General features: G+C 42.5%; 1 protein-coding gene across 1 annotated transcript in view; it reads right to left on the bottom strand.

Moving 5' to 3' along the window:
• LOC146969862 (vasoactive intestinal polypeptide receptor 2-like) overlaps window positions 1-25662 on the bottom strand; it is a 104461-nt gene that overhangs the window by 27328 nt on the left and 51471 nt on the right. Inside the window, exons 2-4 of the mRNA XM_085805422.1 lie at window positions 19764-19875; window positions 6552-6665; window positions 2439-2530 (exon numbers count right to left, since the gene is read on the bottom strand). Of these exons, the coding sequence (XP_085661548.1) occupies window positions 2439-2530; window positions 6552-6665; window positions 19764-19875 (318 nt within the window). The remainder of the gene's footprint in view (window positions 1-2438; window positions 2531-6551; window positions 6666-19763; window positions 19876-25662) is intronic.

Below are 25662 nucleotides of genomic sequence, written 5' to 3'. Positions count from 1 at the left end.
AAGGAGGACAGAAAGAAGAGGACGGGTAAAGAGACTATTAATTAGCTCATGTTTAACCCTTCTGTTGTCCTCCTGGGTCAAACTGACCCAATCTGCTTCGAATGGTCCTTCTTTCCTCCCTCCTTTATCCACTCCTTTCCTTTCTTTGTTCCTCCCTTCCTCCATCCTTCTTTCCCGCCTTTCTCCCTTATCCCCACCATCATTTCCCTTCCTTCCTTCTCTCTTCCTTGACCCAATCTGTTCCCTTTCTTTCTTTCTTTCTTTCTTTCTTTCTTTCTTTCTTTCTTTCTTTCTTTCTTTCTTTCTTTCTTTCTTTCTTTCCTCCTTCCCTTCTTCTTCCTTCTTTGACCCAATCTGTTCCATTTGCCCATCCGTCTTTCCTTCCTTTCCCCCTTCCTTCTTCCCACCATCCTTTTCATTTCCTTCCTCCCTTCTTTCCCTTCATTCTTCTTCCTTCCCTGATCCAATCTGTTCCCTTCCACCATCTTTCTTTCTTTCCTTCCTTCCTTGACCCAGGAGGGTCAGTATATAAATCAGATATTATATCAATAACAAACCTGTTATTTAGGATATTTTATAAACTATTTATATGAACATTTATTTTGCAGTTACAATAAATGTGTTAATGTGTATGTTCTAATAGGAGTTTGACAGGAATATTTATAAAGTATATTCTAATTAGTGCCAGTGCAGGAAGAGTTCTTTATAAACAATGGATTATCTGATGCTTTACAGTGTGTGGTCATTATAAAAAGTGACCAGACAGAGCCAGAGACTGGAAACAGAGAAGAGCAACAGATGGACAGTCAGTTTAACAAGCACAAAGAGACATTGAGGACGAGACCAGCAGTGACCCAAACTGAATGAGAGGCAGCAATTATCAGTGTGGAGGCCAAACAAGGCCAAACATCCTCCCAAACACCACCACAGACACTCCTTCATCTCCCTCCACTGACTGTTTGGGTGGGGGAGGGAGGGTGGGATCACAGGGTCGAGAGTTCAGGGCCTAAAAATAACCATCACATATTCATCCTGCTTTTACTGTGCAGGAGAGCTAATTAATGATGCCGTTTGTTCACATTTATGTTTATCTAAGCGAGTCGGGGGTTTCATTTCATTGTGTTACTCCCCCAAAAAACACCTGGGGGTGGAACCGCAGACGTTAAAGGGATAGTTCACCCAAAATTCAAATTTCACTCATTATCTACTCACCCTCATGTTGACTAAAAGCTGTGAGAAGTTTCAGAGTCCTCCGTTCCTTCTCTGAGTTACGGGGGGGTCCGCGCAGCAGTATTTGTCCATATAATGGTTGTCAATGGATACCAACTTTCTTCGTCCAAAAAGACACACCAAAAAACATCCAAATACCTCCATGCTGCTCGTCTGTATTGTCCCTCTTTTTTATATATATATATATATATATATATATATATATATATTTAGGGGCTATTTTGCCTTTAATTGACAGGATAGTTCAGAGAGAGACAGGAAATGGGAGGCAGAGAGGGGGAATGACACGCAGGATAGGGCCGCTCGGCGCAGGATTCGAACCGGGGTCGTCTGCAGTGAGGACTATAATTTCTCATGTCGGGGCTTCAATACGAGAGGGACATTACAGACGAGCAGTATGGAGGTATTTGGATGTTTTTTGGTGTGTCTTTTTGGACGAAGAAAGTTGGTATCCATTGACAACCATTATATGGACAAATACTGCTGCACTGACCCCCCCGTAACTCAGAGAAGGAACGGAGGACTCTGAAAATTCTTACAGCTCTTAGTCGACATGAGGGTGAGTAGATAATGAGTGAAATTTGAATTTTGGGTGAACTATCCCTTTAAGCACCTTCTATTTGCTATTATTGAATCAGACAGTAATAATCCGAGCAACAGGTTCTGTCATGGATGAACAAAAAGCGCCTTTTTCCGCACAGCATGGGAGCTAATAAGAATTAAAGAGGCTCATTGTAAATGAGCTCATTAATTGTTTCATTTAAGGTTCAAACCTGGAAACGTTCTGCAGGGCGACACGTCACAGCGCTGCAAGACCAAAGGCTAATGGTGTTTGTTTATTTATTTATTTATTTATTTATTTATTCAGTGACGCAAAAACCACAACAACACAACAACACACCCTCACACTTGCGCAAATTGCTCACATTTAAAGATGTTTCACACACATTGACCTTTTAAAGCTGCAGCCCTTCACCACTAACTGGTGTTAATTAACATCCAGCCCTGCAGGCCTCGCCAATTACAGGTCACTGATGGGTCGGGTCGTGTGTTTGTGTTTGTGTTTGTGTGTGTGTGTGTGTGTGTGTGTGTGTGTGTGTGTTTTTGTTTTCCTGCTGCACAGTCAGAACTCATTAGGGCTCAGGTGAGACGCTCCGCTCTGACATTTACACCAACAACACATTTAAAGGCCGACACGTTCACTGTACCTTGTCCTGACTCGTGTCCGACTCGCACACGCTGCTGATGTTTGGGAAAACGTCCGACCATCCTGCCGAGGTGCAGTTCCTGCTGATGTTACCTGGATGTGAGGAAGAGGAAGAGGAAGAGGAGGTAACACAGTCAATTATCTCTTTTATTCCTGGTTGTAGCACCAAATGTCCTGTGAATGCTGCATTCACGTGCAGCCAGAAAAACGGCCGTCGGTAACAAACCAGATGTCATTTTAGTCACAGAAGTCCAGAGAAAGACGGTAAAACGTGGGTCAGGTAAACAATACGACATCACCATGACAACATATTGTCACGTGTATTGTTTTGCCTCGTGCTGACGGACCACTTGTTTACATAGAGGCTTGTTTATGCCGTTACCTGCAGCGGCTGTTGTCCGTCTGCCATCTAACCGATTTCACGTGAATGCAGCATGAAAAATACGACTGAGTTGCTTGCGATCTACAACCGCACCGCTGGGAGTAATTCTTACACAATAATTTTTAATCATAATTTTAAAAATAATAATAATTAGTTTAAAAAAAGTTATTTTATTTTTATCAATACTAGACATTTCAGACGACCCCATTTGAATTCCAGGCGACCCCACGTTAAACCTTGAAGATCATTCAGGTTTTCCCTGGTTTATTTACACTTTATATACAGTTCAAACTCAACAGAGGACGAGACTGGACGAGACGAGACAATCTGAGGTGAAGTGTAGAAGTTTTGTCTGTGACTGTGTTGTGTCTAAGTGAAACACACCTCCCCACTGTGTGGTAAAACGAAGCTCCGTGTGTTTTGAGTTATTTCCTCCTGAGTGACGTCGTCTCATTTTTCCCAAAAATCGATGCAGCGCGCTGGAAGCTCATCTCCCTTGGAAATTCCCAGAATGCACTGTAAACAGCGTGATGCATCGTCTAGCTCAGTGACTGGAAGTAAACTCACTTCTGCCTGGCTTCACCCTCCACAGCAGCGTATAAACACAGCTGAAGGTATCGTAGATCTTGTAACGTGTCACAGTGTTTTAAGTCGTTACGTCAGAGTCACAGAGTCGTCACTGTGGGAAAAAAGCCTCTTTAAAAAGCAGAACAATGGGTTCAGTCTGTGTCCACTCATCACTATGAGTCATTTCATCCATTTTTAGAACAAAAAGCCAGATGTGCAGCAGCTGGGATGAGGGTCAATACCTCGTATAGTTGAAAAATGACGGCTCCCTCTCCCTCTCTGGGATACCGATGGGTCTGTGTGGTTTGCAGTCAGAAAACGAACAGCGAAAAAGATCTCATGAATGGGAATTGGGAATTACCATACCAACCAGTGCTGTTTTTCCTTCCAGATTTTGCTGCATCAACCATCACCCACTAAGCAGTCAAGGCCACCTGTGTCATACAGGACATCAAAAAAAAAGAGCTGTCGTTTTCCGATTTTGAAGCAAAAATGGGATACGAGTTGTTTTCCGAATTCTAAAACAAAAAATCAACTGGCCGTAAAGTAAATGAACTCTGATGGGTGTAGCTGACGTAGCACTGGAAGTCAAAGCTGTCGATTTATCATCTGATGTTCGTTACGACCATGACTTGTGGTCTTGAGCTTCAGGTACGTGATCAAACGAATGAGATCGGCCAAATGGACCTTCCTCTGCAGAGCGGCTGAGCTCAGCTTTAGAGATGGAGTCTTTAAAGGGATAGTTCACCCAAAATTGAATTTTCACTCATTATATACTCACCCACATGTGGACTAAGGGCTGGGAGAAGTTTCAGAGTCCTCCGTGGCTTCTCTGAGTTACGGGGGGGGGTCCGTGCAGCAGTATTTGTCCATAATGGTTGTCAATGGATACCAACTGTCCTCGTAACAAAAAGACACACCAAAAAACATCCAAATACCTCCATAGTGCTCGTATGTGATGTCCATCTTGTATTGAAGCCCCAAAATGTGAAATTGTTCCCGGTCAGTGCAAATCACGAGATTTGCACTGACAAACAAGCTTAAGTATAGACTTATTTATTTTTCGCAACATTCTCATGTCGGCTTCAATACAAAACGGACATTACATACGAGCAGCATGGAGGTATTTGGATTGTGTATTTTGGTGTGTCTTTTTGGACGAAGAAAGTTGGTATCCATTGACAACCATTATATGGACAAATACTTCTACACGGACCCCTCCGTAACTCAGAGAAGGAACGGAGGACTCTGAAACTTCTCACAGCTCTTAGTCGACATGAGGGTGAGTAGATAATGAGTGAAATTTGAATTTTGGGTGAACTATCCTTTTAAGAAGCAGCCTGCACAACCTGGCTGACATCAGATGTGGGTGAATAGATGGACGTGAATACAGAAAATGAACTGGACTTTTATTTGCAGTGTCTTGAGTGCACAAAAGATCCTCAGTCAGGTTGCTTTAAAGCCGGCCTGCAGCGTGTGTGGAGCCTCTGTGGTGCAGAGCTGCAGGAGCTGCAGACGCTTCATTATGTGGAGGTTTCTGACCTGTCACATTTCATAGTGTTTGTTGTTAATTTGGAGAAAATATTGTTGAGCAAAGCGAAATGAAGTCAAAGCAAAGTAAAACAAAGAGTCTGAAAGGTCTCCTCTGAAATACTACACTATGTGTTGATTTTTTTTCTCTCATTGGGAAAAAAAACTCATCAATTTCTTATTTTCTCTGCACTTTCATTTTATCGACAGCAAACAAAATAAAGACCTTCAATAACTAGAGGGCGCCCGGTGCTTGGCCTCCTGCTGCTGCTAAACGTCCGTTTGTACATAATGAGTCCTGAAACGCAGCAACTTCAGGGGGTTTGGATGCGAGGAGCGTCAGCGTGCGCTCGGGCTCTGGACACGCCGCCGGCTGATTACGTAACGTTTAGTCATCGATGTAAATGGGAGCAGAGGCTCAGAGTGGAGATCCGAGCTGCCATCTGGTCCCAGGCTGGAAGAACCCCATGGGTTCAGGAGGGAATCCACTACTGACTGTCCACATCCACCCAGACAGGAGGCAACAGAGGGTGAACAACACCAGGGTGAGACAAGGACGCTCAGTCCCATCAGTTTTAACTCCAAATCTCTACATGAACCCACTGGAAAAACCACGAGTGGACGTCTGAGGCCTGGTCAGGAGAATCAGCCATAATAATAATGATAAACTGTTTAAATACACCCTGAAGAGGAAACAGGAGTTAAATTGTTGTATTATCATTAGTAATATACTGTTATAGTAGTGCATATACTGATGTTGCGTTGTTCATTTTTCTGTTATTTTGATTATAATGAAACAGAGAGTAGGGGTAGGAGTTGTATACAGTACGTTGTTTTACTTCTTCTTACTCCTTTTCGAACATCACAACATTTTGTTGTTTGTTTTGTTGTTGTTGTAGATGTTGTTTTATTTAATATATACTTTTTATTTTATACTTTATAAAACTTTTCGTCTATATTTTCTCTCTGACAATGGAGATTTTGTTTAAGTTTTGTTTCATGCATGTTCGAAATAAAGATTTCAATTCAATTCAATTCAAATGAAGATTTACAGCAAAACATAGTGAGAGAAAAAACAACTCCAGAGCACAGTTATAATCTGGTGGATTTCAGTCGACCAAACTGTGTCGACGACATTATCAATAACTAGACAGTGGTGATTTTTGTTTTGTGTAGCTGTAGGTGAAAGCGATGGAATTATAATCAATTTGGCAAAATCAGGTAATATCTCATCCCTATAGTCTTAGCAGTAGGTTCGTTACCTTTATTTTTTCGGTGCAAGCTATTTTTAGAACGGCGGAGCAGAGCCGTGAGCTGCTCAGAGCTACGCTACGGAGGCTCATGGGATTTCTTGGTTTCCCTCATCAAATACACAATCCAACAACTCCACAACGCTCTGGTGGACAAGTTGTGACCTGCACATTCACCACGCTATGAGATAATAACACAACGTTACCAGACAGAGTTGTTTTAGAGGGAAATTCATGCAAAACCGCTGATGCACGTTGCCTTCAGGGACAGTTTTTCATCAAGCAGTCTCTGAATTTACCTCTAAAACAACTCTGTCTGGTAACGTTGTTGTGTTATAAAAGAGAATCAACACATGAAAAACTGAAAACACTCAGAATCTCTCACCGTTTCTGCCGAACAGCGTCTTGAGGACTCGAGGACAGGGGATGGTGATGGTGTCTCCGACCTCCGCTCTCTCCCAGCATGCAATGTTGTCCCAGCGTCCTCTGCAGCCGGGCTCTGTCGAGACCACAAGAGGCTTCATCATGAGTGACGTTTGTAACAACCTGTTATTATGGGCTGTCGTGTTTTCAGCCTCATTTACAGTATTCACCACATCAGACAGAAATCCTGGAAAGTTCAGCCATGAAACGTTGATGTTGTTCATTAAATCTAAAGAAATAACCAATAATAACCAAAAAGCAAATAGCTTTATAAAAAAAAACTGACACTGCAACCTGCTTTAACAATGAATTCAACCTGAGCTGAAATTGAAACTGAACAGTCAAAATGAAATAGAAATAAATACTAATGGAAAAAATGTTGTGTAACATTTGCACATTCAGGTTTTTCATGTATTCTTTTCTTCTCCTGCTGATAAAACTGAATTGTGTTTGTATTTTTCTGAAATAATCCAACCCGTCACTGCGTTCACCAAAAGCCTTTGTTAGTATTTCTATTTCTCTCAAACTCTGGTTCACACTCGGGTCAAATGTTGGTTCACATCCAGTCGCCGCCAACGAGAAGTAGCTGCAGGGTTTCAGATGAAGACGGTTTGTTCTCCCTCATCAGAGAGGCAGCGAACGCACCTGTTGTGTTTTTAGTGATTTCCACTGCAGAGGAATTCACTTTCTTACCGAGGCAAGCGCTCATGAATACAAATACCTCACAGGCTGATATTCATTTCCAGAGCATCTCCCCCTCCGCTCACTGTCATCGCTGTCTTCATAATTGCAGAAACAAAATTACAGTGTTTGCTCCGTGGCCTCCGGTGACCTGCAATCTCCATTTACTGAGAGTTTTTCCTTTTTTTAAGGAAAAAAAAAGCCTCTGATAAGATAATTTCCTCCCAATGCAGAGGAAAATGTGTGTTTCATGTTTCATGACCAGTGGTTCTGGCTTCAGACAGATAAAAGAATGAAATGGCAAAGTTTAATTAGGCCTTTTTACAGGCCGATCACAGACAGTCCAAACATCCAAAAATTGTCCAAAAATTACACTTTACTCATAGAAGACATGAAACTTATCTCATTCATGAAGAATTTAGCACAATTAGACTCAGTAGGTGGAGGTTACCACAGCAGAAACAGTGGGAGCAGCCCTGTAAACACGAACTGACTGACTGACTAAGTGACTGAGTGATGTAGTTACATCCGCGGCTGACCCAGCTCTGATTGGAAAGGAAGAAACATAAAGAAAAAACAGGTGTAAAATAAAGTAGGCTAATGGATTATTTGGCGGCGTTTGTAAAGATGATGAGGAGGAACGAGGCAAAACAACAACAAAACACAACAAAAACTAACAAAGAACAGAAAAGGCTCAACCTCCACAGGGACCACCGCCTAAACAAACCAATGAGTTTAAAATTAACTAAAAAAAACAGCAGTGCTCCTTTTCCCACTTCAGCAGTTAACGCCGGTGACAGAAAATACAGCTCAGAAATAGGCTACAACAAACATAAGTGACTTTTCAGACACATTTTGTTTGTCTTCTAAATATCACCTAGCACAGATTTAGCATCAAATCTCAGCTTTGCTAGCATTGCCCAGTGAATTTCTGCACTTAATGAATACTGCTACCGGCTACCGCTGAACTAGTAGGCTAACTACTAAAATATAAAAACTCAAGTAACCTAACTATCTGAAACTGCTAACACACATACTAAATAGCCTACTATAAACTCACTGCTACTGAGTACATGTATAAAATGTTCAGAAAACAATCTATGCTAACAGTGCAACCTGCTCAATTACTCACTGTTCCTCAATTTATGCAATTTGTTAAATCAAACCCTCTCTCCACAGAGATGACAGGTAGGCTACTGGTTTTATAGGAGGGGCGTGGCTAACTGCACGAGAGTTGTCTCCAAAATGTCAGCCAATAGCAAAAGTCAATTGCAAGAGCTGGGTTTCAACCAGTAGAGGGCAGTCACTAATGTTTTTTTTTTCTTGATTTTTTTTTTTTTTTACAACAAAAATACATAAAATGAAAATATTTTGGACCTGAATCAATCAACAACACGACTTCATACCCGAACGCATTATCTAAAAGAAAAGTGGTTTGGGGGTTTAGTTGCTCTTTAACTTAAAAGTTTGGTGGTTTTATCGGATCTCGTTTTAGTTGTAAAAATCAGGACTTTGTTAACACATCGTTTTTATTTCAGTCACAATCTTAAACTCGTTACTTTGTCTGATGACAGAAACAGAAAAACATGTGAGGGAGAGTCTTTACTGTGAATTCAGCTGCACAGACACAAGACAGCAAACATCTAAGAGGCTAAACTAGATGCTAACAGGCTACGACACTGCACGGTCTCACACGAGCTTCTGACCCAGCTTTGTTTTGTTCACACTGAGAGCATGAATCATTTACCATCAAACAAATCTTCACAACATTTAAAGTGTTACAGTGTGATGTAGCCAAATGGTATAATCTCCTCACTGATTGAATTAATTGGATGTAAGACAAAGCTGCTGTCTGTGTCTGTTTCCATATTAGAGTCTGTAGCCTACAGCAGAAAACTGTCTAATCTGCTTCATTCTGCATTTACGACTTATGATCTTCATTTAAAACAATCCTCCTCTGTCATCCAGACTGCTCATGTACAGTGTGTTTGTCTTTAACTGCTCACAAAACAGGATTTTAAAAGAAAAAAAAGCTACAAAAGCTTTACAGAGCCACTGTCTGATGTTTCTTCATGAACTGGATGTTGGTGTAAATGTGTGGATGATGATGTTTACTGCACAAATGTTGGACACCGTTCACTTCACAGCTCAGAGGAAACGATTGTGTTTTTACATTCAGTTACGCTGCTCTGAGCTGCATTATCTCAGCATAACCAGCTTATTTATAGCAAACACATGCAGCACAATACGACCACAGAGAAACAATAACTGATAAAACTCCTCGTGTGTGGAGCTTCTTTTTTTCTTTCTTTTTTTTTTTGGATTATGGCAGCGTCTTTCCTGAAAGACACAGGAGCCATATGTGGCGGTTTGTACTGTAGAGCGACTGAAGACAAAACTCCCTCCTCTCCTCCCTCCTCCTTCAGCCTCCAGAAACAAAACAAACACTGTGCCGACCGAAAATAGCTCCTCCAGCTCTTCAGCGTGAGCGTTAATGGGTGTGAAAGTGCTGATGGCAAACTGAAAAGTCAACAAGGCTTTTTAGCGATAGATGAATGGAGACGGTAAAGTGGAGCTCCCTGCAAAAGACACAAGCAAGCCGGCGAGCGACCATGCAGGGCATCAGACTGTGAAGGAAAATACACTATAAAAAGAAACCTATTAGTGTCACGTTAAAAAAAAAGAAAAAAAAAAAAAGAAGAAGAGCACAGCCGGAGGAGAAGAGAGGCTGAAACAAACCGGAGCGATGGATCAGAAATGTTTTATTCCCTTCACTCACATTTCAGGTGGTTTGAGCTGATGACATCATCATCAGGAGATCAAACCTGTGACTCCTGAGGCAGAAACCTGCACCTGCACCTGAGCACCTGCACCTGCACTAATCAGCAGTGTCTCCTCTCATATCCTCAGCTGCAGCTTTTTTGCACGGATCATAACATGAAGGTGTCGTCATCATCATCTTCTTCCTCCAAACCGAGCGCGGCAGCCAGCGTCAGATGGCCACACAGACTTTAGAGGGATCAGTCCATGAAACCTCCTCCTGCTGGCTGCTGCCCATGATCCCCTCACTCTGCTTTAACCCTTCTGTTCTGTAAAAGCTTGTAGCATCTGATTGGTCTTTAGATTAAAAGAATAGTTCACCCAAAATTCAAATTGCACTCATTATCTACTCACCCTCATGTGGACTAAGGGCTGGGAGAAGTTTCAGAGTCCTCCGTGACTTCTCTGAGTTACAGGGGGTCTCGGCGTAGCAGTGCATGTCCATATGACGGTTGCAAATGGATACCAGTTTTTTTCGTAATTTAATTTCGAGATTTGCGCCGGCATCAGTAATCGCACTGACGCCGGCGCAAATCACACGAGATTTGGATGGACCAGGAAGAGGAGCTTCCGCTGCAAACAAGCTTGAAATATAGACTTATTTAATTTTTTTGGCAACAATTTCGCATTTCGGGGCTTCAATACAAGACGGACATTACATACGAGCAGCATGGAGGTATTTGGATGTTTTTTGGTGTGTCTTTTTGTTACAAAGACAGTTGGTATCCATTTGCAACCGTTATATGGACATGCACTGCTACGCCGAGACCCCCTGTAACTCAGAGAAGCCACGGAGGACTCTGAAACTTCTCCCAGCCCTTAGTCCACATGAGGGGGAGGAGATAATGAATTAAATTTCAATTATGGGTAAACTATCCCTTTAACCCTTTCAGTCTGTAAAGGCTTGCAGCATCTGATTGGTCTTTAGATTAAGTCTTGTCTTGCAGGACAATGAGCCCAAACATCCAGTCATAAAGTCCTGGAACAGACGGCCTCATGACATGTCTGTGGAGATCTGGTCTCAGCTCTGCTGGTTTTGCAAGATGCTGGAGGAAAGATTAGACAAAGTAAACCTGAGACTTCTGGGGTCGACAACGGTTAAAAGTCGCTCCTCAATCCAACCTTGTCTCCTTCTGAGGCCGGGGTCAGACTAGACATAGCGATGGTCACCATGTCGGATTAAACAATCACAGAGGCATTCATTCTTGCTGTGTCTCTGACTGTTTGTTCTTCATAGAGAACATGAGCTACGTTAACCAATGTGTTCACCTCAAAACCATTAAAGGGACAACGAGGAGTTTGTATTTAGTTATAAAAAAGTCATATTAATGTGGATGAATCTACGTTACCACTTGTTAATGGGTCCATTTTTGATAAATAGCTATATTGTTTTGTCTTTATCGTTATTTTGATATTATTATTTAGTGGTCGACTCGTCCAGCATTTCCTACTTTCAGTTTCCCGGACGCTGCCCAGCGGGTCATGGGAATAACGCCACCGGATCGCCATTCATGGTCGGAACGACGGCGGTATCTGATCGTCTTTGAAACTCCGACTTTCATTCTTGATCAATGAAAACATCAAATGTTTTCACTTTCGTCCGTCTTGCGTCAGTCCAAGAATTTCACGGAGGCTCATGGGAAAGTGTGAAAACACTTCGCTTTCCGAAACTCCTCGTTGTCCCTTTAACTTACATTGCTCACATGAAGCGACCAAACGTAGCTTCACTGTGTGTAAACAATGCGTCAGAGCTCTGTCCTCCTATTGGTCAACATCAAGGGAGATTCAGACTAGGAGAAGATATTCAAAAACTCTAACATGCTGGACTTTCTGTCAGGGCGTCTTGGAGCGTCCTCGATGCAAAATCACTTTTTGCCAGTTATGTCACACTACACGTCTATTTGTCGTTCTCAACGTTCATAATAACGCCCAACGCTGGAAATTTGACGGCTATGACAAAATCGTGTGAAAATCAGCCTGAAATCGTGTCGTCTGATCCTACCTTAGGACTGCTCTCTGACCTTTGACTTCCTGACCTGTTGGACATCTAATGTACACAGGAGCTGAAGCTGATTGTTGTCTGGATCTCTGTTGAAATCCTTCATTCAGACTCAGACTTTGTATTTTGTTTTTTTTTAAGAGACTGGCGGAAGAGAAGTCGGCGCGAGAAGAACTCGAGGGAGAAACAAAATCAAAGATGTGCCAAAAAAAGATAGAAAAGAAAAGAAGAAAGAGCCGTTTCAAAAAGGAGGAGTGAAAGAGCAGAGGTAAAGAAGAGGGAAGAGATCACAGAGAGGAACTGCATGAGGAAACCTCTGTCTCCATCTTAAGTGATCCGTCCTGTCACAGGTGCACAGCAGCGCACATCTGGAGGGAATTCCCCAGTCAGGTCTTTCTATTTTGTTTTATTTTTTTATTCTTTATTCGCTACGAGGTGACGGCTGCTGATGGAGTCCTGCTGTGGAAGAGGATTTCACCTCCATGACGCTTCACCTCAACATGACCCTCGTACCAGCGTCTCCACGGAACCAGTCGCACCGGATGGACGGCAGTTGTCATGGCTACAGTAACGATCTCACAAGACTGTTCTGAAAGTGGTGTACCTATACATTTATCACCACGGTTACTACAATAGTGATCATGTTTTGGTTAGATTCAGGAAATGATCTCCATTTCGGTTAACATATAAGTAGCCTACATCCTCAAGATTTAAAGGGATAGTTCAACATTTTAGCAAATTGGCCCATTGCCATAATCCCTATAGTCATAGCACTAGGTTAGTTACCTTTAATTGTCGGTGCAAGCTATTTTTAGAACAGCGGAGCAGAGCCGTGAGCTGCTCAGAGCTACGCTACGGAGGCTCATGGGATTTCTTGGTTTCCCTCATCAAACTCATCAAATACACAATCCAACAACTCCACAACGCTCTGGTGGACAAGTTGTGACCTGCACATTCACCACGCTATGAGATAATAATGTAACGTTACGAGACAGAGTTGTTTTAGAGGCACATGCAGTGACATCTAGTGTTCAGATAGCAAGGCCCTTGCTATATGTAGATATAAAAGAAGAATTATAAGGCTATGAAAACCAAACAAACATTATTTTATCGCGATTATACACTTATTCCTGGGTAGTTTATTCAGATTTTGCCAACAAACCTTGACAATTATGACACACTGGACCTTTAAACAATCCTTGTTGTCATGGCTATAACGTGGTTTGACTGTGACATGCACATGGAAATCCAACAATGCGTCATATTCATCCATCCACTACAACCTCCCCTCTGACGTGGACTCCACTAGATGTCGCCTAGCAACAAAATATAAACAAAGGTGACAATAAACTGCTGCTTCACGACCTGTGACCTACGAAATACAAAAATGTACTGTAGCTTCCGTACCTTCAGAAAAAAAAACTTAAATAGACCATGTGTCCTGCCGAACTGAGCAAGGCAGCGGTGCTGTGCGGCTCGCGGGTTTGATTCCCTCCGAGCCATGTTATTATTTTTGCTCTACTTTGTGTCATTAAGCTTCAGAGTCCACAGAGCTCACTTCAGTGCAGGGTGAAGTCTGGCTTGTTAGAGAAGTTTTTACGCTTTCGTCTGCTGCAGATAAAAAGGAAGAGGAGGAGGAGACTGAGTTTGTTTTCCTCGGCCTTTTCACTGTCGGAGCTGAGACCAGGAAGTGAGAATTAAACACGTAAACTCAGACCACAGTTAGGTTCCTGAGGTAGAAAGAAACTTTAAGGAGGCGAAAGAAAAGTTAGTTCAGTCCTGAACTCTGTGAGTTCACACTCAGACTAATTGGATCTTATATTAGGACCTACAGTACAGTTCTGCTGGGGTAATTATGCAGCCAGTGGGTTACATCAGAAACCAGCCTTTCCTCTGAGGAACAAGCAGCAGAGTTTTTCATCTTCACCACAGCGTGCAGTCCCCCCCCCTAAAAAAACTTCTCAACATCTGTTTTGGAAAACAGTGACCTTTCCCTGAGACGATCATGATCAAGTCATGAATATTCATCTACAGAGTTCACCTCATGCCAGGAATTAATCAGGGACAGTAGGTGACGGGTCGATCGCCTCGACTATGGAGACTAATAGTGACTGTTTGTCTTGCTGAAGAAGAAACAGTCGACTCATTCAGAACCTGCTCAACTCCTTTAAAGATGAACTATCCAAGTGTCTCCTCCTCTGTGTCTCTAACCCTCCTCTCCTCCATGTGCGTTTGTTCTCAACGAAGCCGGTGAGAAATCAATCCATGGAGCGGTGGATCACGTTATTTATCATCTACCACGTTACCATGTGTATATTTTATTTGTGTAGTCTTATCTGTCATCAACAAGAGATTGCGGGTTACAGGGCGCGTTACGTTTGTGTGGCGGTGTCGCCATGGAGACGAGAGCTGGGACACCGGGTCGGAGGCTCTGATCTTACAAGGTTGGTTTTCAGCCAAGAGACGCTAGGTGGAAGGCAGAGAGCCTCCATTCTCCCTGGAACTAGTTACTAGTCATTGATTTAACCAGAACTAGGACTCTGGAGCTGGAGACAAGGGACACATGGAGCTGAGTTAAGGTGGAAATCCTAAAGAGTTCCTCTTTAAGTCCTGTATGACCATGTTGGATGTGGCCCGTGTTACATCACTCACAGTCTTGAGAGTTTCTCCCCTAAATCTCAGCTATTCCAACAAACCGGGGAGTTATGTTTTAAGATTCACGCTCTTACAGTTGTCATGAAGTAGAAGCGTTTTTTTACCAAGCTGTAAGCATATTTATTTCTGTTATAAAGTTTACGGATGTAGATTTTCAAACTATATTTGTCCAAACAGGTTGACGATCTGTCCATAAATATGTAAATATATGTATGTAAGAATTTTATATATATATATATATATATATTTGCAAATGTACACAAAAAAACACCCTAACCCTTTGTGGATCTCAATTTTACAGATTCCCATTCAGACACAAAGGATTTTGAAAATAAGATAAAAATAAGACAATGAATGACAGCATTTTTGGTGTAGATTGTCGATCTGTTTGCACAAACACACCTCCATAAACTTTACAGCAGAGATCAACGTGCTGGAACATAAAGTGTTTTCATCTCTACAAATAATTTCCTCCTTTGTGACGACTCTATAGGATCGTTTGGTTTTGGTTTTTAAAGTTAGCCTTGAGTTAGTGGGCGGAGCCAGGCAATTAGGGGGCGGAGTCAGTCATTATTAAGCTATGCGATACATTAAATACATTGTGATTCTCTAAACATTATGAGAAACATAATCATGGTTGTTTTTGTCTGTAGTTTTGAAAGTCACATCAGATCACAGCGGTTTTTTGGATTTAAAATAACAAAGAGCATGAGTTAGGGAACATGCTGAGCTGCTAACAAGCTGGCTGAGGCGGTGACTGCTGCAGGTAAAGGGGTTAAAGATTTACCTAATGCAACGTTGATCAATTTAATGACCCCAAATGATCTTAGACTAAGTTTTATTCAATACTGGAATTAATAGATCAAATCGCCTTGTTGTTTACAACTACTTCCGGGTAGAAAACCTGCACGTAATTTGAATGAGAACAGTAGTAACAAACGAGAGTTTAGCTATATCATATTTTTCACGCCCTATCACCATTTAGACAAATCTGAAATGATTGATGAAACATTACTATTTCTGTGTGTGTGTGTTTTGTGTTGCTATGTGTGGTATTTATTCAGTTTGGGGGAATCACAGTGTCTGGAAAGCATCAGTGGCTGCAGCTGACAGGGACAGCTAACGGCGGCAGCTAAGCTAACGGCAGTAGCTAAGCTAAAACCAGGATGTCAACTGTTAAAACCCTCCTGTTGTCAGACACGACATGAAACTACTCCAGTTAGCTCAGTCATGTTGTAACTAAGATGGAGAAAATATTTTTTCATGGGCCGTTGATTGAGTCACTGAGTTATTAAAGTTAAACAGGTAGCTAACCGTTAGCCCGGCTAATCTATGATAACCATGACTAATTAAAAAAATGTGCACACGTAAATAGTAATGTTTGTCCAATCATTGGTTTTATAAACTTTACAAACATCAGATTAGTCTAAACGGCGATATAGTGACATGAAAAGTTAGATATATAGCGAAACTCTCGTCCGTCACTATTGTTCGAATGCTGGTTTTCTACCCGGAAGTAGTTATAAACAACAAGGCGATTCGTCCTATAGACTTTTATTGTTTGTGTGACATTCACTGAAACATCGTAAATCAAACGATGCTTTGAAAAGGATGTTTTTTTTTCTTTTCTTTTAAATAAATGAGCCGTGCACTGAACAGATCTCCATGTTCACACCATGTATGGACCATTACAGTCCATCAGCAGGTTCACTCTGCTGTGTTAATTATCTGTGTGCAGAGGACGGAGTGTATAAACACTGTCGGCTCTGCTTACATTTCTGACTGTGGCAGAACAATCCAAAGTTTCTATTCACACTGTTTCAAATAGATCAGAGAGGTTATAGTCTCAGTGTAAAACCTCTATTTATTATTTATTCTTAATTCTCTGGAGCACAAAGTTAAGCTGGATAACGACTCCATAATACCTGTGGGGAAGTGCTGGGACTTCTGCATATACGCCTCATTATCTCTACCTCATTATTTTGCCTGCTAAGTGTAATAAGTAGCGTGTGGGGACACGAGGCGACCGGCTCCTTCAAAGGAACAGTTCAACCTATTTTAGGAGATATAAAACACTCATTTGTTTTCTGTCGATCGATAACCAGCCTCATGTCCGTCCTGTGCAGGTGAGTGAGTCCAGACGTGTTTGGTGAAGCTTAGCACATAAATTGGAAGCAGAGGGGAAGAGACGGCCAGAAGTTTAGAAAAGACAACAAGAGGGGAAAAAAATACTCTGGTTGACAGGTTTGTTCGCAGCTAAACCTCAACTATTAGTTCTGTCTTTCTTTTTCTTTCTTTCTGCAGCTCAAACTGGCAACAACAGCAACGACGGTGAAGATTTTCAAGGGAAATATTCTTCTTTTTTTTTTAAAGTTACATTTGTTGAGGTGAGAATTGAACCACGTTACAGTTTTCGGTTCGTTTAGTGAAGCAGTGACCGTTTGGTAATCTGTACAAAGACTTTGGACAGCAAGAGAGCTGCAATGCATCATCCAGACCGGTCTGAGTACTACAACACTACACTAAAGCTTACTCTTGCTATTCTAGTTACATCAGCATATTTCTCACCTGTTGTACAGAATGAAGACACTACTGTATACTGAGTAACACGTCAGGGGCCAAACATGGACATTTTTTTCTTTTTGTGCAGATGTGTGTGTGTGTGTGTGTGTGTGTGTGTGTGTGTGTGTGTGTGTGTGTGTCAGGACGAGGTGGTGGATGGTGGACATCACTGAATCTTTCAAAGGGATATTTCAATATTTTGGCAAATTCACCCATTGCCATAATCCCTATAGTTTTCTAGGGAAAGGCAAAAGTACCGCGCACCGTGCAGAGCTCACGTCTCTGCCCCGCGGATCGAAAAACAGCTTGCATGGACAATTAAAGGTGCAAAAACAGTAATGAACCTACTAGGTTCACCTAGTTTACCTTACCTACTAGGTTCATGAACCTTTAATTGTCGGTGCAAGCTGTTTTTAGATCGGTGGTGCAGAGACGTGAGCTCTGCACGGTCCGCGCTGCCCTCGCCTTTCCCTCATCAAACTAACCAAAAGCGCAAGTTCCGAGTATTTGCTTCGTGTGTCGTAATGTTACATAATTATACATGATTATTTCATAGTGTGGTGAATGTTGATGAGAGAAACGGGAAAGTACCATGCGCCTCTGTTGTGTTAGCTGATCAGCTCATGGCCCTGCTCCGCCGCTCTAAAAACAGCTTGCACGGACAATTAAAGGTAACGAACCTACTACTATAGGGATTAACATGGAACATTTTGCCAAAATGTTGAACTATCCCTTTAAACCAAAATGTGTGTCTCTGTGTGTGTGTGTGTAGTTGTGTGTAACTGAGCGGCTTGTTAAAGGAATAAACCGTGACCCTGCAGCTTTGTGTCCACTGTCCCCTCCACACTGTCTCCGACTGCTCAGGGAATCTGGAAAAAGAAAATGACTCCACAAACGTTTTATTGTAATTTGCCGGTGGCTGAATTCTCCCGAGTCGTCACCCTTCACCCTGGATGTGAGGACAGTCTGTCTCTGTCTCTTAGAAACTCTTGGATTCTGCCTGTTATCACTGCTGCTGCTGCTGTTGTTCATCCTGTAGAGAAACAGCAGCTGTTTTTCCCTTTTTCTTGTTCACTCTTTGGTCGACTGTCTCACTCCATCATGTATGATGCTAAAATGCCAATGTACAGTTTTCTAAACAGCCTCATGCATTATTTACAACCTGCTGTGGTCCAGGGTTTAACCTTCAGTATATATATATATATATATATACAGGAAGTAGATGTGAAATGACTCAGTGTGTGTGTTTTATACTCGGCTGCAGATTTAGGAGATTGAGCAGGTTTCTAAACCTGTGCAGCTTTGATATTCGATTTAAAGAGGAACTAAACAGGATTTCTCCCGTGGCTGTGCTACATTTTTACCTTAATTAAAAAGCTCTGGAGTAATTGTGATAGTTAACTACATGACCTGTGACTTGTTACAGTGAGAACGTCTCTGAAAACCAACCTTGCAACATCAGTGTAGTACGTGGCCGGCACCCCGGTGTCCCAGCTCTCGTCTCTGCGGCACCGCGACACAAACGCGCTCCGTAACCCATAATCTTTTGTTCATGACGGTTAAGACTACACAAACACACACGTCATAACATCGTATATGTTATGTAACGTTATCCACCGCTCCATTTATTGATTTTTCGCCGGCTTTGTTGTAAACAAATGCACATGGAGGAGAGGAGCGTAACCAAAAAAGCGGAAAAGCGAGAGGACTGTCACAGTTCCTCTTTTAAAGGCCCCATGCTGTGCACTTTTCTCTGGGTTTATTTACCTGCTGATATCCCTAACAAGATGTATCATTGGTTTTGAGTACCTGTGATCTGCTTAATATTGTTTATACTGCCCCTTTCTGTTGCCTCTTTCTGGAGCTCTAGCAGGCACAGGTCATTTGGCCAATCAGAAAAGAGAATGAGAACCTCTCCTCTGATTAGCTGACTGTTTTTGAGTTGCGTGTGGTCGGGCCAATCACAGGCAAGTAACTGAAACCTAAGCTGCATTCATAAAAATTAAAAAAAAAAAAAAACTGGTCACGGTGGGTGGAGTTACCTTGTGTGTGACATTACAGAAAGGAGGAAGTGCTATCTGCTCGTCTTAAAGAGACAGTTCCTACAAATGGGCGGTGTGTGTTTCTCCGTTTATGACCAGTTTGATGCATGGGGCAGTAGATACGTGGCCCAGAGACCTCCCCAAGCACGAAAAAATAACCAAAATCACATTTTTCATGCCATGGGGCCTTTAAGTCTAAAGTCGATCAGACAGAAAAATAATCTGATCTTCTAACATGAGGTTTAATCTGAACAGATCCAGATGTGGTCCAGGTCTGGTGGAGCTGGATTCATTTTTGTGCTGTTAACAGAAGATAAAACAATGGAGGGTGTGTTCATCCTTCAGTCTGCAGCCTGATCTCTCTCTCTACAGCAGGTGTGGATGGTGACTGTAATGGTGATTAAGTGATGGTGACCTTTGATGCTGCCGGCCGCCTCCTCCTCCTCCTCCCTCAGCCGCCGCAGACACTCCAGCTGGTCCCTCTCCACCTCCAGCATGAAGTTACAGGTCGGATGGCGGCTGTCCACCTGCCACGGGAGCAGAGAAGGAGAAGAACTTGGTTATTAGTTATTCACTTTTCTCTCATGTTTTCAGAAATGTCTCTTAAATGCACTGAGGCCTTTGAAGGTTCCTAGACACTGTTTGTCATTGTTTTAGGTTCATGTATAAAAAAGTTTCATTTGCATAAAGCAGCAGATAAGAAATCCCTTCATCTGTGATTATTTGTGTTTAAAGGGATAGTAGCTTTTTTTTTTTAAAAAGTGGGGTTGTATGATCTACAAATAGCCCCTAAGTACTTTAATTGCAGTAGAAGACTCTCTGCACTCCTCCCATTAGCAACGCCAGCCCATAGCCCTGCCCAGAGATTTACAACATACATTGTTGTGAATGGACCCAAAGAAACGGCCTATTTTCACGGCCTAAAATACACAGTTCCATTGTTCGCTATAATATAATTTTTTCCAGCCCTTCAAAGTGCAGGAAAAACACAGTTTTTATTTGGAGCTAACCAACTGCTGATCGGTGAGCGCTAACCCTGGGCGGAGGGATACGTGAGTTGGTTAGGTCCAAATAAAAACTGTGTTTTTCCTGCACTTTGAAGGGCTGGAAAAAATTATATTATAGCGAACAATGGAACTGTGTTTTTTTTTTTCAGGTAAAACCTCTTTTAGGCCGTGAAAATAGGCTGTTTCTTTGGGTCCATTCACAACAATGTATGTTGTAAATCTCCGGGCAGAGCTATGGGCTGGCGTTGCTAACGGGAGGAGTGCAGAGAGTCTTCTACTGCAATTAAAGTACTTGGGGGCTATTTGTAGATCATACAACGCCACTTTTAAAAAAATGATACTATCCCTTTAACTCTCTCAGTGCACTCTAACACGCTCACAACTTCACGTCTCATCTCTCTGCTCTGCAGGACTGAGAGGTTCAGGACGTCCTCTGTTCATTTATTATTAATTACTACATTTATGATTGTTGCTAATGAGCTGCTGGACTCCTGAACCTCCCCTCAGGTGATAAATGAAGTTTCCCTCCACTGATCTGATCTGTTCGGATCAGTTCATGTTTGGTCGGTTTCGCCACCGTCAGCTCTTCTCCTGCTCAGACACCTGTGGGAACCCGCTGGCTTTCTCAGCGTGTTCTCCAAACCCTCGTTACCAGAGTCACGCTGAGAGACCGGTCCCAGCGCTTTAAAACAACGCTGTTATTACAGTGAACAGTGAGAACAGCTGCTGCTTCTGCTGCTCCACAATGAGACAAATGTGCAAACTTGTGTATGAATCAGGATGCAGCAGAATGCGTGCAACATGCAATCAACACAGCAGGACTCCAAAACTGCTGTTTAAAGGGATATTTCAACATTTTGGCAAATTCACCAGTTGCCATAATCCCACAGTCATAGGAGTAGGTTCATTACCTTTAATTGTCGGTGCAATATCAGCGGGGCAGAAACCTGAGCTCTGCACAACGCGCAGTACTTTCGCCTTTTCCTCATCAAACTCATCAAATACACAATCCAACAACTCCACAACGCTCTGGTGGACAAGTTGTGACCTGCACATTCACCACGCTATGAGATAATAACACAACGTTACGGAGACAGAGTTGTTTTAGAGGCAAATGAAGTCGGAACTACATTCCAGACACGGCTGCTGGGCGGAGGGATTTCAAAAGCGCAAGTAGTTCCGAGTATTTGCTTCATGTGTCGTAATGTTACATGATTATACATGATTATCTCATAGCGTGGTGAATGTGCAGGTCACAACTTGTCCACCAGAGCGTTGTGGAGTTGTTGGATTGTGTATTTGATGAGGAAAACCAAGAAATCCCATTAGCCTCCGTAGCGTAGCTCTGAGCAGCTCACGGCTCTGCGCCGCCGATCAAAAAACAGCTTGCACCAACAGTTAAAGGTGACAAACCTATTGCTATGACTATAGGGATCATGCAGCGAACTTGCCAAAATGTTGAACTATTCCTTTAACCTTTGCATATGATAAAAAACATTTTGATTTATTATGGATGTTCATTTATCTTTTCTTTGTTTTCTCTCTTTTTTCTGTTTGTTTGTGTGAGTCCCAGAGGAAGAGACGTATCTGAAGCCGGTTCACTGAGGAAAGTCAAGGTTATGACTGACAGATGAACACAAGGTCAAGATAAGCTGCTTAAACCGAGCGGCTGACGCTCCCCGACTCTTTATGTGTGTGTGTGTGTGTGTGTGTGTGTGTGTGTGTGTGTGTTTAAAACCAGGAGGAGCAGATGAACTAATAGTGTGTGAGCTCCATAAATCCTGCAGAGGAAACACTGAGACTCTGTTAAACAACACTGAACCCACAACAAACCTGCTGCACGTTTCTGAATATTAATGTCACAGCTCACGAGCGCGCACGCGTGTGTGTGTGTGTGTGTGTGTGTGTTTCTACGAGTTTACTTAACTTTAAGCTGCCTGAGATCACACAACATGTACAGTGTAGCGTGTGTGTGTGTGTGTGTGTGTGTGTGTGTGTGTGTGTGTGTGTGTGTGTGTGTGGACAGATAAGCCTCCTGTCATCTGATTGAAGCATTAATTACAGACTGGTGTAAACAGTGTGCTGTGGTGACATCATCCTCTGATGTCACCGACACAGAAACCACAAACACCACCACTCTGCTTCTCCAGGAAGATTCACACAAACGCAAAGTCGAAGTCTGAATCTCCACTGTCCGTTTGTGTGTGAGATCAGAGTCACAGCTCCGTCCTGAAACTCTCTGGAGCTGCATGTTGATGTGTCTCTGGTAGAAACAGGAAGTTATGGAGGAGGAACATGCACAGGTAGTGATGGCTGTCTACTCTTGTCCCCTAACACGTTGAATGCGTGTTGAAGTACAGACTCCCTCACTGTCACACACACACAAACACCTGAGAGATGAAACTGGGAGAAAAGGATAAACAGTTATGGACTGACGGTGCGTTCCTTTAAAGGGATAGTTCAACATTTTGGCAAATTGGCCCATTGCCATAATCGCTATAGTCATAGCAGTAGGTTCGTCACCTTTATTTGTCGGTGCAAGCTATTTTTAGAACGGCGGAGCAGAGCCGTGAGCTGCTCAGAGCTACGCTACGGAGGCTCATGGGATTTCTTGTTTTCCCTCATCAAACTCATGAAATAGTATCGGAATAGTTTTGGAGTTTTGGAGTTGTGACCTGCACATTCACCACGCTATGAGATAATAACGGAACGTTACCAGACAGAGTTGTTTTAGAGGGAAATACATGCAAAACCGCTGATGCGCGTTGCGTTCAGGGACAGTTTTTCAGCAAGCAGTCTCTGTATTTACCCTGTATTTACCTCGAAAACGGCTCTGTTTCGTACAGTAACGTTCCATTATTATCTCATAGCGTGGTGATTGTGCAGGTCACAACTTGTCCACAAAAGCGTTTTGGAGTTTTTGTATTTTGTATTTGATGAGTTTGATGAGGGAAACCAAGAAATTCCTCTGAGCAGCTCACGGCTCTGCTCTGCTCCGTTCTAAAAATAGCTTGCACCGACAATTAAAGGTAGCGAACCTACTGCTATGACTATAGCGATTATGCCAATTTGCCAAAATGTTGAACTATCCCTTTAACATTGGAAGTCGGAGCTCAGACATACGTCACCAAGTCGGAATAATGGACGATGAACATAACGAAACAATAGTAGATATAACTATTTCATACTTGCAAATGTTTAGATTTCAAAAGCCGTACAAACGCACAACAAAAACATGTAACGTGCACCAAAATAAATCCTTAACAATTAATTAATTAATTTAATTAATTAAAACAAACAAAGGAGCAGCCGGCCGTAGCACCAGAGTCCGGGTCGCCAGCAGAGCAGCGCCACCGGAAAGGGCTAAAGCTAGGGGGTTGAAAATTACACGCTGCTTCCTGTTGACAAGCTAGTTACTGTAGCAGAGAGAGGAGAATATGAGAGAAATACAATTTAAAAAAATACTAGTCTCCAAGATGTGAAAAACAGCAACCAGGAAATGCCAGGAATCTAAAAAATAGCGCCAGAAGTTTGTTTACGTCCCTCAATAATTTGATTGGTGTGGATTCTGAACCAATAGAATATGCTCGCGTCAAAATCGTCACGCTGCATATCAGGACACCTTTGCGCGAGATATCGTCGCCGTTTTGCTCGCTCGCTGCATGTCAGGATGTGGTGTTATGTCGCAGCTGGTGGGATTAATCCGAATTTCCTAGTCAGAGATCCAACTTTAGGGGGCGTTCAAGATTTAAATTCGAACTTTCAGATAAGAAATTTTGACTTCCTAGTGGAACTTACACGCACCGTGAGGCCGTGCAGACAGTTTGAACCTGAAGGTGAAGGTAGCAGGTTCATGATGCTCCACAAAGTCAGAACAAAGCTCACACAGTGTCGGCAGAACGATTTCAGGGGAGGGGACGTAAAGAATTAAAGGGACAACGAGAAGTTTTGGAAAGCGAAGTATTTTCACACTACATTTCCCATGAGCCTCTGCGCGCACGGTGAGTTCTTAGACCGGTGCAAGACGGAAATATTTGCCAAGAATGTCTTCATTGATCAAGAATGAAAGTCGGAGGTTCAAAGACGATCAGATACCGTCGTAGTTTCTAGGAAACGCTGGTTGAGTTGAACACTAAATAATAATAACAAAATAACGATAATGACAAAACGATATAGGCTATTTATCGAAAATGGAGCCATTAACAAGTGGGTAACGTAGATTCATCCACATTCATATGAGACTCTTTTAGAACCAAATACAAACTCCTCGTTGTCCATTTAAAGAAACAATTTTAATTGGACGCAAAATTAGGAACGCCTTCGAGTGGCGGATGAGTCATCAAACGTCTGTTTTACAGGAAAATACAAAGATTTAAGATGAAGAGAGAAAAACTTTCTGACGAATATCCTGCATGTGGAGACAGGATTAAAGGTGGAAAGAGCCGGTTTTTAATTTCATGGGGTGATGTTCTCCATCCAGCACTGTGTTGTTGTTGTTGTTGTTGTTGTGACTACTATGGGCTCATGAACGTCTCTTCATTCTGTTTTGACCTCAGTCTTTTCATCGTTTAAACGTAACAAGAGCTTAATATGTGAATGAATGAAAGAAAGAACATCGTGTCCTGCAAATTCTCTGGATCCTGTGGCTTTAACAGAACTAATCATAAACCTGACGACAACACAACAACAAACTGATGTGGTTCTGTTGGACGCAGCGTCTTCAGGCTTCTCTCACATGTTTTGTGTTTTGGGGACTTGTAGCTTCCAATCAGTCGTTGCTTCGTCTCGTTTTTAATCGTTGTGCTTCTATTGTTTTTTTTTTCCCTTGTACAAGTTAATTTGCTCCGTTTCCGTGCCGACAGTGAGATAAAAAGCTTCTGAACCGGTTCCCAGTGCACAGACTTCTCTCCTGCCCATCACTCACTCAAATCCTCCCAGACAGACCGCGGCCCTTTATCCCCCAGGCTGCCTGTCACGTCATCAACACACACACACACACACACACACACACACACACCAGCAGCTGAACACTGATTTGGTGCACTGAACACCAAACATGACTCCTGCATGTAGAGTACGAGGCTGCAGCAGTCGCCTGTCAGTGCAGATCAGCGTGTTTCCTCACACGCAGCAGAATTCAGCTGAAACTCATCAGGCAGGATGAGTCAAACTAAAACACAACATTTTCTATTTGCTGCAGCGGCCTGAAGGGAGAGGAGAGCACGAGGGCACAAACACACAAACACACATATGCACCACTGACTACACTCTGATGTGGTGATTTACAGGTAAAAAGACGTTCAGGGT

This window comes from Trachurus japonicus, chromosome 17, assembly GCF_045865225.1.
Source record: "Trachurus japonicus isolate A0001 chromosome 17, Traja_1.0".
NCBI classification, from domain to species: domain Eukaryota; kingdom Metazoa; phylum Chordata; class Actinopteri; order Carangiformes; family Carangidae; genus Trachurus; species Trachurus japonicus.
The sequence above is the reverse complement of the archived record's forward strand: the minus strand, read 5'-3'. Positions and strand labels throughout refer to the sequence as shown.